At 41.9% G+C, this 14,324-nt stretch overlaps 1 protein-coding gene across 2 annotated transcripts; it reads left to right on the plus strand.

The window, feature by feature from the left end:
• The first annotated feature begins 189 nt into the window (after positions 1–189).
• CDV3 (CDV3 homolog) lies at positions 190–13,446 on the plus strand. 2 transcript variants are annotated; one of them, XM_080976029.1, is made up of 5 exons: positions 190–775; positions 3,890–3,969; positions 4,632–4,768; positions 6,147–6,300; positions 7,432–13,446. In XM_080976029.1, the coding sequence occupies exons 1-5, from the start codon at positions 539–541 to the stop codon at positions 7,556–7,558; spliced, it is 735 nt and encodes a 244-aa protein (XP_080832155.1). In that variant the 5' UTR covers positions 190–538; the 3' UTR covers positions 7,559–13,446. The 2 variants fall into 2 exon arrangements, with proteins under 2 accessions (XP_080832155.1, XP_080832156.1); XM_080976030.1 differs by having other exon boundaries at positions 193–775; positions 7,855–13,446.
• Positions 13,447–14,324: the final 878 nt, after the last annotated feature.

Raw genomic sequence — 14,324 nt, forward strand, 5'->3', positions numbered from 1 at the left:
CTCATTGGCTCCCGGGCCGTTTGTTCCCTTTGGGCGGGTTGGCCCCGGCGGAAGGAGGCGCGCGCGGCCTCCCGCCTCTGCGCCGCCATGCCCAATAAGGTGCCACGTTAGAAAAAGCTCCTGCCGCTTGGCTCCGCCTCCCCCTCCTATCTTCCCTCGCCCCCACTTTTCCTTTGGCTGTGTCAAGCGGCGGCCACCAACGTGGAGAGCGGAAGCCGCCGCCGCCGCGTGAGCTGAGGAGGGAGAGAGGCGTCCGGCGCGCGGGCAGCCGGCGGTTTAAGGACTGTACCACTCGCCTCCCGCGGAAGGGGCGAGCGACTGCCACCCCCATTGAGGCGCACGTGAGGGCTGCTGTTGGTGGGCACCTGTGAGGGGGTCGCTCGCCCGCTCGCCTTCCCTCGCTCACTCCCCCGCCCCCGGCGCAGCGCGTCGGCTTGGTAGGCGCCCAACCGCCGTCAGGCGCGAGGAAGACACGTCCCGTCAGCCGCAACCGGTTTGAACCGGAGCGCGAGGAGGAGCCGCCGCTTCTGCCGCCGCCATGGCCGAGACTGAGGAAAGGAGCTTGGACGACTTTTTCGCCAAGCGGGACAAGAAGAAGCGGAAAGAGAAGAGCAGCCGGGGGGCCGCCTCGGCAACGGCCGCCTCCTCGGCTGCCTCGCACAACGCCCCTGCCAACGCTTCTGGCGGGGGTGGGGGCGGGGGGAGCCGGCAGGGCGAGGGCGGCTCCGGGACGGCCTCCAATGCCAACGCCGCCGCGACGAAGGGGGGGATTAAGGTGAGCAGGCGGGTGCGGGTCTGAGCCGGGTGGGTTCCAGCATGACCAGTCATGGGGCGGCGTGGGGGGGGGGGGGATGGCGGTGAGAGAGAAGTAGGGAATTATCTGCTTCCTGTGGGCGTTGGTGACTTCCTGTCAGCAGAGGGCGCCTCTGCGGGGTCAGCCCGGCCGCCGTGGCCTTGGCGTGGGGCGCGTGGAAGTCGCACCCATCGGTCGCTCCTTAACCCTCCCGGCGGATGGGGTGGGGGGTGGGAACGAGGTCAGAGTTTAGGACTCTCGTATTTAGCGATAAGTAGATGCCCGATGGGGAACCAAAATCACTGGGCTTGAAATAGTCGTCTTGCGCCCCCACCTACGCAACCCCCGGCATGTTCTAGCTCTTTTGTAACGGCGCCGGAGTTTGCATAAACTGCTTTGTTCCCAGCAGCCTCTGTTCATTTGAGGCATGTCCGTAGTAACTGAGGCCGTGGCTCTCTCCCTTGAGCTGCTGCCTTCATGCTGGCAGGCAGGGATTTTTTTCCTGTGTATTCGTCCAGTCGTGCCACTGAGTGCTTACCTTCAGCCGTAAAAATAACATGGTAGTGCAACTTCTTCCGGGGCTTTTCATTGCCTTCCAAAAATGGTTCCCGAAGTACTTCATTCGGTTGCATTGGAGCTGTGTAACATGGATTAAACAGCTCTCACTGGCACATGAGGTTTTTGCACACAATGCTGCTTCCTTGTTTTATCTGGTCAGTAGCTTTCAATATTTGAGACACTGCAGTTTTCATAAAGCTCCTCAAGGACAAGGCAGAGGTGTTTTTTTTAAATATATCTCTAATATTCTACGTTTGGCCGTTGTCACATTGAGGCTCATCTTCTTGTGGTTGGGTGGCCACTGTGAGAATAGGATGCTGGACTAGACAGCCCATTGGCCTGACTCAGCAGGCTGTTCTTAACCTAATGCAGTGATTCTAGATCAAATGTTTGGACAACATTGCAATGATTTTTTAAGATGAGGGAATAAGTTTGGTGAGAAATCCACATTAGGGAGCCATAGGTGGGGCTGCAACAAAATGCTGTGGTATGGATTTTTTTTTTTTTCCTTTTCAATCCCTTCTCCCCCAATACTGAGCAGTTGTCTTCTGTCCCTGGGGACACTGAAAAATAGATTTTCCGTGTGAACCAGGAGGCCTGTCCAAGCAATCAGATGCTTCTTTCTGTCCTTTAATGTGTGTGTGTGTGTGTTGTCTCCTGTTCAAGCCACTCTATTCTATTCCACCTCTTTAGAAGAGCCTGCTAAATCAGGACAAAGACCCATCTAGTCCAGCATACTGTTCTCAAACTGGCCAACCGGGTTCCTATAGGAAACCAGCAAGCAGGATGCAAGCACAAGAGCACTTTCTCGCCTCCTGTGGCTTCCAGCAACTAGCGTTCAGAAGCATTCTTGCCTCCAACAAAGGAGGCAGAGCAATCACAGCTAGTAGCCATTGCTAGCCTTATTCTCTTTTAATTGGTCCAATCCTTATTTAAGCTATCTAAGTTGGTGGCCATCACTGCCTCCTGTGGGAACAAGTTAGTTTATACTATACACTGCATGAAGGAATACTTTATCTGTCCCTAATTCAGCTTCACTGGATGTCCACGAGTTTTCAGAGAGGGAAAAATTGTCCATGCCATGCAGAGTTTTTCAGATTTACACCATGTCACCTCATGTGCCTTTTCTCTAGGCTAAACCCCCACCCCCAAAAAGTTGCAATATTTTCTAATGGGGAGCTGCTGTTAGGTTCTTTCCCTTCTCGCACAATGTTCTGTGCAACTCAGGGTGCTTCTTTGGGGTCCACCTGTTTTTCCCTATAGATTTTTTGGTACATACCCATACATCAAAGTCACTCTGATCTGCCAATGTGCTTTGATGGTGCTGCTTTGGCTACATAAGCATGAGCACTATAAGAATAATTGGTATGAGTATACAGTGGTGCCTCGGGTTACATACGCTTCAGGTTACAGACTCAGCTAACCCAGAAATATTACCTCGGGTTAAGAAGTTTGCTTCAGGATGAGAACAGAAATCGTGCTCCGGCGGCGCAGCGGCCGCAGGAGGCCTCATTAGCTAAAGTGGTGCTTCAGGTTAAGAACAGTTTCAGGTTAAGAACGGAAATCCAGAACGAATTAATTACTTAACCCGAGGTACCATTGTATAGGTAATAAAAGGTGGACCCATCTACTGAAAGAGTGTTGCTTTGATGGACTACAAGTTACCAGTCTAGAATGCTGTCCATCTGTGTCTCATTTTTTTGGAAGATAAGAGTGTAGATTTCCTGTTAGCAAATACTTTTCAGATCAGTATTTTTTTCTTGGGTAAGATCTGTTGGCCGTAGATAATAACTTTCCAGCTGAAATTTAATCCTCTGCTTAATAGATGGCAGAAATTTAAAGGAAGACAGTGGCATGGATCCAAAGTGGAAAGCCCTTCCACTTGCATGAGAGGGTGTTGTTGCCAATTTTCTCTCCACTATCTCTAGTCCTCAAAAAGCTAACTCCAGAGAGCCAAGAAGAGCCTATTTTCCCACCACCTCTTGCTCAAGCTGAACTGTGGGGTCTTTGGATCCAAACTATTTCCTGTAGACTCAAGGATTCCACTGCATCATGGGGAAACTTCACTAGTGTATGAACCCACACTTGCACACATCGTACACTGTAATCATGCCTGCCATGAAGAGGCTTGAATATATTAGGAAATAAGTGCAAAGTGTTATTAAAGTCTATTCCAATAGGGCCAGGTTGGATAATAAAAACAAAATGCTTAGGCAGAAACACAAGTTATATGCACTCTTCTTTACTAGCTTAAGCTAATATGTTAGAATTGAGGTAATCATGTATATTAATTAGAAATAAGAAATGTATGTGAAATTCTCTGGAAACTTGAAATGTATTATGTGCTCCTAAAGTAGGCAGTGTTTACTTCATTGCAAAGAAATAGAAATATTTGCATTCTGTGAGGGGTTTTTTACTATTGTACAATTTAATATCTTTTTGTTTTTTATATTACACAATAATTTTAGAGCTTATTGTGCTGGTTGCCTTCTGTTAAGAGCAGATAATGAGTCTACATAATGTTTGTCTCTCTTACAGGAGGAGGATGAGTGGAAGGAATTTGAGCAAGAAGAAGTAATTGACTACAGTGGTCTCAGAGTTCATTCCATGCAAATTAGGTATTACTGTCTTAAAAAGACACACTTGGTAAAATATAATTGTACTCATCAACTTTCTGGATGTGCCTCACTGATAGAGATATTACTTGCAGCCTCATGAGTTATTTCAGCCTAACATACAACAGCTTAATAGCTGAAGAAAAGGCACTAACAAAGTCATATCCCTAGACTTGCCACAGAATGGCTTGAAGCGATCAGCACAATCTATCTGTGCATTTTAGCCACTTTTATAAAATGTTTCCTTGAAGTTCTGCTGCTTTGTATGGCTTAGAAAGCACTTGAATACTTTAAACATGTTTATGGGTGTTCTGTCACTTCTCAGTAATTGTCAAACCTAAAGAACTAAACTGTGGTTGTCTACTGTACTTCCTTTTGCTGGGTAATATGCTGTTTAAGCATGTTTCTTAAAACAGATATGGGCAGAATTATATTGGAATTATTTGCCTTTGCTATCCCTTGAGTTGTGTAGTTCTAAATCTTTGTCCCTCCTTTCCTAACTACAGGCCCATTTTTTAAATTGCCAGACTCTGTTGATACTTTTGTATATTCACGCAGGGTGGAGAACTGTACTTAATGTCATAATATGCAAAATGTGCATGGTGTCATACATTCTTGATTTACGAAAATGATGAACATGTATTTCACCTTCGTTTTTATTTCAGTGAAAAAGATGATGAAGATGGTGAAAAGAGGGAAGAGCCAAGGGATAACAGTGAAGAACCAGGTGGGGGTATGGATAAGTTGTCAGGTCCTTGGAATAGATCTGCTCCTACACAGACACCTGTTGCTGAAATTATTGGTGAGTTGTTGGTTTTTTCGCTCTTTATTTTAAAGGTATATTGATTGAAATGGCTTGTATTGGCCTTTCTGTTATTTGAGCTTCCCATTGCTTCTCAAAATTTAATTGCAGGATACAAACATCTCAGTGTTATGTAGCATGATTCATACAAATTAATAAGGTTGGTCTTCTATGGAAAAAGTGAAACAAGCTGACAGAACTAAGGAGAGGGAAAGTAATCTGGTTTGTTAAAATTAAAGCATTGTTTACTAATGCAAGGGTAAGTAGTAAGTGTGTGTGATGCGGTATAGCCATCGCTCAATAGGTGTAGGGTGTTGTTCCTGCTGTACAGTATTAATACCAAGAGCTAAAAAAAAAAAAATTCAAGCTCCCTAGGTGCCAGAATTCCTAACAGTTACTATTTGTTAAACATTTTCTTCATTTGAGAGGAAAATCATAGTATTACAGGGAGATAATGAAAGCAGTACATAAGATTACTGTTGGTTACCCTGGTAGTATACATAGTTGTATTTGCCTCTGCTTAAAAAGGATGTGCAAATATGTTTTTCTCATGCATAGACAAGATGCCCTTATGTCCAGTGTTAGAAACTGGGATAGGAAAGCTAGGTGCCCTGTAGGTCTTGGGACCTGGGGTTTGGGCATTTTCTTTTTTGCTGCCACGCTTCCCTGCAGACCAGGTGATTTGCTTGACAGTGTGGCATCTCCAGTTGAAAAAGGCCGGTTGCCAGTCACAACTGGCGCCGAGCTGTTTTCGAATGCTGATGTATACTAATAAATATTTTCTTGATGTGGCTAATTAAAAAAAGAAAGACTAGGAAGTGTCTTGGAAGTGTCTTGCCACACACAGCGCCACACAACATTTAGGTGGATTCGCATACTTCCCCCTTGCCTTCCTTTTTTCACTCAAAAAAGAGGAAATTTGAAGTTTCCATTTGTAGTTTGGAATAAACCACATTTCTCACTGTGTCTGATATCCCAGTTTGTGAACTAATTTCTGTAAGGTAACAGTTTCCATATTTGGCAAAAGCAGGGAGACAATAGTTTGTTCTGAACTGGAAATAGAAGTTTCAGGTTCTGCCCATCTCTTGAAGTAGAGACAACATTGATGTAACAACAAACCATGATTTATCATTATTCCTGAAAAAAGCAGTTGGGATTCTTTGTTTTTAAGATTAGTTTTGATAATAGGTTGCCTGCTAGCAGCACTCCGCTACACCAGATGATTTTTTAAATCCAGACTGAATATATTAAACTGGAATATTGTAACAGGTTCATATAATAATCGAAGTATGCCAAGATGGTTAAAAAACAGCAGAGTCCTTCATATTAATCTAATTACACATGACTATTTCTAATGCTCTTTCTGTCTTATTTGCAGAAGCCCCAGAGCCAGTCCAGTCCAGTGGAGTATATAGGCCACCCGGAGCAAGAGAAACTAGAACAAGGAAAGTGCCACAAGGACCCCCAGAGATTTATAGTGATACACAATTCCCATCGTTGCAGGCCACTGCCAAGCATGTAGATACTAGAAAGTAAGTATAGTAATAGGACTCTGCACATCTGCTTTAAAATCTCTTTCCCCCCTAATCATTGGTTCAAAGCTTCATAAACCTGTCCACTGAGACCATAAACAAGTTTGTGGTGTTATTTGCACCAGAAGAAGCAAGTGGATTTTAATTGCAGATATGTTATTCTAGGAGCACTGCTTGCATAAGTTTGATCAAGAGGCTTTTAATTTGTTTTACAGGAAAGTGTTCCAAGGGGTTGGATGGTAGAATGTTGAAAGGCATGATGTGTGCCAATTCCACATAACAAATCACAGTCCTGTGTGAATCTTAAATTCAGTGTGCCATTTGCAGGACTTCAGTGCTTTTCTTATCTCAGCAGAAGAAATAATTTTATGCCTCAGAGTTGACTTGCTCGGCTAAACAACAGCTTAAACCCTGTTGCAATTTTGTCTGCCTGTGGAACAAAGTATGTTAACAAAGATGGCATTTGCAGGACATTCAGCACAATCTCTCACTAACCCTGAGATTGTGATTGTGACTGTGATCCTGAGAGCTACTTTAAGGGCTCCCAAGGCCTTGGGCGTGCTTGGTGGAATGCTTTTCTTTGACTGTCAGACACACACATACACCCAATGCCATATCACAAACTGTTTTTGACACCTGAGCACCCCATTTCGAAAGAGGCTTTCCTTAAACCTCTCTTGGGCATGCAGAACTAGTTCTACGGGTTTTTTGGATATAGGCCAATGCTTTGGAACAGTTACTTTAAAATATTTACAATTGTTATGGTATTGCAGTGTTCAAACCTCTGGGAGTGTGAAGTAGCATGGCCACAGTTCAGCAAACTCTACCACTAACACACTCTTCAGCATAGCTTTGAACTTGTTTTTTTGAACAGAAGATAATCTGCTGGTGGTGTTTTGAAAGCAGTTTGTGTTAATGCCATTGAGGCTTTGTGTTCAAAGAAATATCCCACTTAACATGCAGAAGCTCTTGACTCTGCCTACAATAGCCCCCTGGGTTCTGGGCCATATATCCATTCTGTCAGTGGCCCTAGCCATGGAACTTTGCAACCAAAACTAGTGTCATTGAAATAATATTACTAAGGGGCAAGTGTGTGTAAGACAGTTACTGATTACATTTATTTTCCCTTAGGGATAAAGAAATGGAGAAGAGCTTTGAAGTAGTAAAACACAAAACTAGAGGTAGGGATGAGGTTTCAAAATCCCAGGCAACTAAACTTCAGCTAGACAACCAATATGCTGTGCTTGGGGATCAGTAAAGCTGTACACACATTACAATTAAGGAATGGTTATTTGATACCTTTCCAGTCTAAGGTAACTAAACCACCTATTATGAACATGCCGTCTTATATCTGCTGGATCTACTGCAACAAGTGCAGACCTCTTTGACGTAAGTGATTTGCTCTATGGAAGTATGCTTAATTTGGTACATCTGACACTTCTTTTGGATATGAGGGAAATTAATGTAACTGGTCGAACAAGAGTCCCCAGTGTTTTGATTACTCTGCAAAAGCTATCGGCAGCCAGTGGTTATTTCAAATTTTTTTATGTTCAGATACTGAGCCTTCGTAAGGGTTGACTACCTCAGACTTGCTGCACTCATTGTGGACACCATGTGGATCACAACTTCTGGAAAAGGTTACAACTCTTTAGTGGCCATCTGAAACTCGAAACCAGCTCTACTGGATTCCTCTCAGAAATCCTGCAGAAGTCAGCCATCTGGGTTCTGATTTATTCTAAATGACAAATTTAAGTGACCTTAAATGAGCAATTTGTCCTGTGCCCCCATTTATTATTCCATCCTTTCATATGTAGCCATAACTTACTAGGAACCTCTAGCATATACCACTTTCAAAAATATGCAGTGTAGTGTTGAGCTGTTTGTTTGGGTTATGTTTCAATTTAGGTTTCCAGAAAATAAATATCCATCCAGATAGAAAACTTAGGTAGGGACACTAGTCTGCGTATATTAACTGGTTTCATCTATGTAAACTCTTTTATTTTTTAAAAAAATGCCTTTTTTTGGCTTGAGAAATTGCAGCATAGTCAAGTAGCAGTATGGATTATGCAGACTATCCATACATTATTTTTTCTTTATTTTCAAGTGACTAGGATTTCTGTAGATTTGCATTCAATGGCCAACAAATGTCTATGCGCCCCTAGTCTGTGGAGCTCATTTTTGAAAAATTCAAGCCGTATACTTAACCTTAACAATGTATTATGGCAAGTATCAGCTGTTGGTCGCACACACTATTGTATTTGCAGGATGGAAGTAATTATATGTCTAGTGAAAAATGTCATTTGTTGTGGTTTCTTACTGGTTGAAACATGGAAATATTCTGGAAATGTGTTGCACTTATGACAGTTTTTTGTCTGTTGCCCAAAGATTAAGTGAAAACTTCAGTCAGAGATCAGTCTTCTGACCAGCTTTGTGACATTTGGAGAGATACTAGTACAATAACACTTATATGCTAAGATTTGTGCTTTACTGTACAGTATGACACTGATCGTGAATAGAATTCAAACCAACTCCCAAAGAGATACCTGGGGTACAGAAGGTAATCCTCCATAATTTTTCTTCTCAACTAAATCTTGATGTGGCTGCTGCTGCTACTGTGTCTTTTCAAGAGTCCTGTTGCTTTCTTGACTCTTGAGCAGGAATTCAGACATCCTCAGAGCATACAGCTTTGTGAGATGGGTAGGTAAAATACATTCATAGGAAACAGCTTTAGTTATAAACATGGGGTGACTTTGCAATTGACGACTGGCTATGATGTGAAATGATTAATATTCTGGGTAACGAACTTTCCCCCTCTGCCTAGAATTGCATTGGCTTTGTGATCAAAGAATTGCTTGGCATAATTGAAAGAAAACGCTACTAAATAGTTGCCTTTTGTAAAGCTAGGCCACTAGATGTCCATATCACTGAAGTAAATCTACAACTGACACCATTGAGTTGTGTATCTTCCTCAAAGTGTGTTTCTTCGCCAACAAAACATTGGCAGGGTATTAAAGCTAAAGATTATGTGTATATGTATGTCACTTAATGACATAGCAAAAACTTAAAATTGCAACTTTGGCATTTTATGAAGGTTGTTACTACACATGAATCAAGTTTTAATATACTGTATGTTAGGGTAGGATGAAGCTGTCCTTTGTATCTTCACTTGAGTTCTTGGGCATGGTCGACAAAGCAAGATAACATTGTAACATTAATAAATATAATACATGGCAATGTACATGGCTTCTGGAGTCTAATGAATCTGTACATTTAGTTATGATGCTATGTCATTTAAACTGAGCACGGCAAAGCTGATAAATGATCATGAAGTTGAAACTCGAGGCTGCAATTTTTTATACATGACATGGGAGTAAGTTCCATTGAACTCAGCGTGGCTTACTTCTGAGTAGATGTGCACAGAATTGGGACTTCAAAGCAGCTGTTGCTAATGAGGAGTGATCTTCGTTTAGCTTTGTCTGGTTACTGTCTACCTCACCCATATACTATTAACAAAAGCCACAAACTAATGGGAAGTAGCAAGTAAGCTGATTGCTTGCTATGGTGAGGAACTAGAAGTGCTGAGGTTTGTAATCAGGGCCGCTGATTACAATCACTAATTCCAGTTGGACAGCCTTCTGAAGTCCTAGATCTGGGGTAGCCATTGGACATGCTGGCTGGGACTGATGGGAGCTGGAGCAGCATCTTGAGGTACCATGTTGGCTGCCCATTCCTTAGAGTCTGAAGCCTCAAAGAGAAATATTTCACATAGAAGAACTTGATTCCATTGGCCCAGTACACATCTCACATTCAGCTACTGTTAAAAACAAACCCTGGTTTAATGTGAGTGTACAGCACACTGGTGCACAATGCTAAAAAATTATGAAAAGCTCCACTCCTGCTGCTGGGAAAGCCACAGTCTGGTTTGTTGTGATGTCACCACCAAGGGTTCTTACCCGTTTCTCTGCAAACAATGAGCAGTAACAAAGTATCTTAACTTACTGCTTAGAGTGCATTTCTGGGGAAACTAACCCCAATCATTGGTTCAAGCATCTTGAAAAGTCAAGGGCCTGGCTTGGTTCCTGGCAGCAGCAGATAGAAAGCATATTCACAATAAACCAGTTTTAACTAGGGTTTAACATGACGTGTAAATCAGGCCATTGAAGCACTAGGCCCCTGAATTGTCTCTCTAAGTCACAAATATTTTCCAAAACCCAAGATGCAGCTCAAAGAAACATGACATATAGTTCTTTTCATACTGCTGAATCACTTTTAGGACAAAGTGTAGTCCTACTTCCTTGGTAGGCTGATATGCATAGAGGCAGTCTGTGACTAACCTTTAATGCTGTGTGAAGTTGCTGGATCCTTATGTATGCCTATTTTACCTACATGATGGGATACATCCTGTTATAGAACTGCTTTACAGTTTATGATCCATAGGCTAAAAGGAAAGGAAGATTAATTTAGGCATATCGAGATTGGAAGTGAGTAATGGTTCTTTCTTGACATCTGTTGCCAGTTCGTTATTGGTAAACTTTCATGGGGAAGTTTTAATTATTAGCATGAAGAATCTGGCCCTGCTTATTGTTTCTAGCAGCCACGCACTAAATTTCAGAAACGCCCCAACAGGAACATTTCTAGTATATGTGCTCCCGAAGTGAGCACAATAGGAACATTTCTATCCCTGAAATGAAACCTGGTCTTGTGCAATCCATTTTCTATTTGTGTTCCAGTAGCTATTGTGTGAATGGACGTAAGACTGACTTTTGGCAGAACATGCACCATATTTGTAGCTGGTCATAAAAATATTTAGTTGTCTTACTGCATTATTGACACTTTATAATGTTCATGACATCATCTTATTCAAAGCAGGCATAATAGTTGTAACCTATTCAGTAAAGCACTTGAAAGCCAACTTCATGCAAAGAAAGGAATGTGAGGGTCAAATAAGCCAGGCTTAAATAATATAGGGTTTTAATCTGGACTTTTGATAGCATAACAAGAAATATGTGTTGATGGTAGAGCTTTTTATTCCAAACATGGTTGGATCATTTTTAATGCATCTGTGATGCATGGTAAAGAGATCCTATGGAGTGGGTGTTCATTCCATGGAAGCATTAGGAGTGCCTGAGAGCCTTTGCATCACTTTCAGAGGCTTCTGTACAAATGCTATAATGGTGTGGTTGCAATGCAAGCTTTATGCAGATGTGGCTCTAACAGCAGCGCTCACAAACTTTAGGGGGTCATGAGTGCCCTTGCACTGCTGGTGCATCTGCTTGATACCTGTATATTTGGAGTCTCATTTGAATAGGAGACTATGTGCATATTGCCCAAACTGCATAGGCCCAAACAGCACAATTTTTACTCCAAGGACTTGGAGGTATTGGGTTCTACATGCATAGGCTCCCATTCAGATATGAGATGCAGTATGTTAGCATCAGGTGAACAGGGTCATTCCTGAGCTTCCCACCACCACCTGTCAGGCTGTACTGTTAAAGCCACGTCTGCATAGACAGTGTCTTCTATATACTCTTAATACTTGACTTCAGTGGGACCTGTATGTGGAAAAGTTTAGTGATGAGGCCTTAGACTGCTGTATCCCTGATAATCCATGTTATAGCTGAAAGTGTGGACTGCTGCAAGTAATGTTAGAAGAGTGAAACAAAATCTGCATTATTTTGGATAAACTGTGCCTAGGCCTAGATAACTATAGAGTCAGAACTGATAGTTTTCATAAAGCTGTTCTTAAAGCAAGGTAGGCAAAAATCCAAGTGCAAAAATATATGCCATATTGAGTAGGCTTCTTTGTATAGTTTTACTAGCTCAAAAGAGCCCACGTAAAGAAAAGTTGATAGTAAGCATTAAATTAAACTTTCCTGGGGAGTAAGGCTAAAAGGTACAAAATTTAAAAGAATTCTATCCTGGAAAGCAATATCCTTATTTTACATAATACCTACATAAAAGTGCCCAGGAATTGATTCACTTCATCCTTGATGTAATCTTGTCCCAAAGCACTGATGCAGCTACAAAACTGCATTTTTATTTAATGTGTCTGAAACAACACAGATACTAAAAAGGAACTGCATAAAAATACTTGAATTGCTCATAGAGGATTCAGAAAGTTCTGAAGAATAAATCATACCAGCTCTATGTGCAGGGGTGGGTGGCTTGTATTTTTCATGATCCTCCACAAACGCCCCATAAGTAGAAAACAAAAATATATAGGGTGTTGCCAGGCCCTATATGAAGCTTCATATAGAGGAGAATATTGGAAAAGTGCACCCTACCTGTAATATGAACTTTAGAATTCTGTCATTTCTATTCTGCCAAATCTGTAGAATAGTTCTCAGAGGAAAGTAACAATAGGAAGAAATACTTTAGGATGATGTATTATCTCTGCAAATATGAACCTCCAGAGCCTTCAAGCTGCCATTAGGTAAATGGGGGTTACTAAAATGAAAGATTAGTTACTTCTAAATATATATAAAGTAACTTTAATAACTAAAAAAAGTTTGACATTTCTATTAGAATATGAATTACCATAAACATTGCTGGTATATTGACCACTCGCTTCGATTTAAAATGTTAACATACTTGCCAAAGGCAAGTCCATGAATATCAATGAAAAGAATCCCAAACCATTGCAAGGATGAAAGCATAGTCTGCTGCAAGTATGGCATAGGAGTGGATGGAAGTCTTCTTGTGCCTCTGTTTTCTAGGCTGTAAAGATAATGCTTCCCTACCTCACAGGGGTGTTGTGAGGCTGACTTCATTGTAAAATGCTTTTGAGTTTTCCTGATGGAAGGTGCTATAGCAGTGCACAACATATAACTAATCGGCCAACATCTGATGGCTGATTCTGTCACCTTATTCAACTTTTTCATTACAGTATTTTGCTACTACTATAGAAGGCTTCTTTACAAAACATTATTTAAATGTATGGATCATGTAACAATGGACTTTGCAAGAAGGCATGGTTGAGTTTTCAATCTTTATGCATCCCCTTTCTGGTTTTATGTGATTAACTGTGCAGCTCTAATTGTATTAACAAGGTTTTTGGGTTTTGCATGGAAATTACTTAAGATCAATTATCATATTTTTTTTGTAAACTCCCTGAATGAAATAAACTTATGTTCACACTGTTTGTTATCCCTCTGGTATGATCTACTGTTTTTAAGTGTATGTTTAAAGCCAGGATGGGGGAACCTGTGGCCCCCGACATGTTTCTGGGGCACACTCCTACCACCCCTTGATGGTTGATCATTCTAGTGTTTATGAGAATTAGAATCCCAACAACATTGGGGGTGAGGTCACAGGTCCCCCATCTCTGGTTTAAAATAAGGAACTGTCCATTGTTAACATGTGTCTTAACACCCCCTGGTCATACTAACTGCATAGAGACTTGTGAACAATGAGACACTATTTTTCTTTAAGAACGTAAGAGCCCTGTTCATCAGGCCAAAGATCCATCTAATGCAGTATCTTGTTCTCACAGTGGCTAGCTAGTCCATGGGGTGGGGGGAGTCCCTCCAACAACAGTCCAATTAGGATAAATGGCATGGAATGTTGAGAGGAGCTGCTTGGCAGAATGAATCTGGATGGTTGCATAGGAAGGAGGGAGAGTGGCTTACAGATCTTAAATTTTGTAGAAAGAACCTCAAAGTATGAACAGGTCATTTCCTCTCCAGCGGAATAGCAAAAAAGGGAGTTAGGGGGAAAATGTCCCTGGTGACAGAAGTGAGTGCTGCCAAAAGAAATCAATGGAAAATCAATATATTAAGGGTTGAAAGCTGATTTCACTCCCAATAAACCCAAGATGACTGGGCACAATTAAGGAAGGGGTGGTGGTGGAATGGAGCAGCTGAAATCCTGAACAGAAGCATTCTACCCAGCAAGATTTGGAAAGTGGGATACAATACACTATTTCCTCCCCTCAAAACTAGCTGTGAGTAGCAAACAGTTTCCAGGGCACACCTTTAGCCCTGCTCTCATTGTCAAATGGCTCCTGGCTTCCTATCTGTTTACTG

Source organism: Podarcis pityusensis (assembly GCF_964106645.2).
Source record: "Podarcis pityusensis genome assembly, chromosome: 12".
Taxonomy (NCBI): domain Eukaryota; kingdom Metazoa; phylum Chordata; class Lepidosauria; order Squamata; family Lacertidae; genus Podarcis; species Podarcis pityusensis.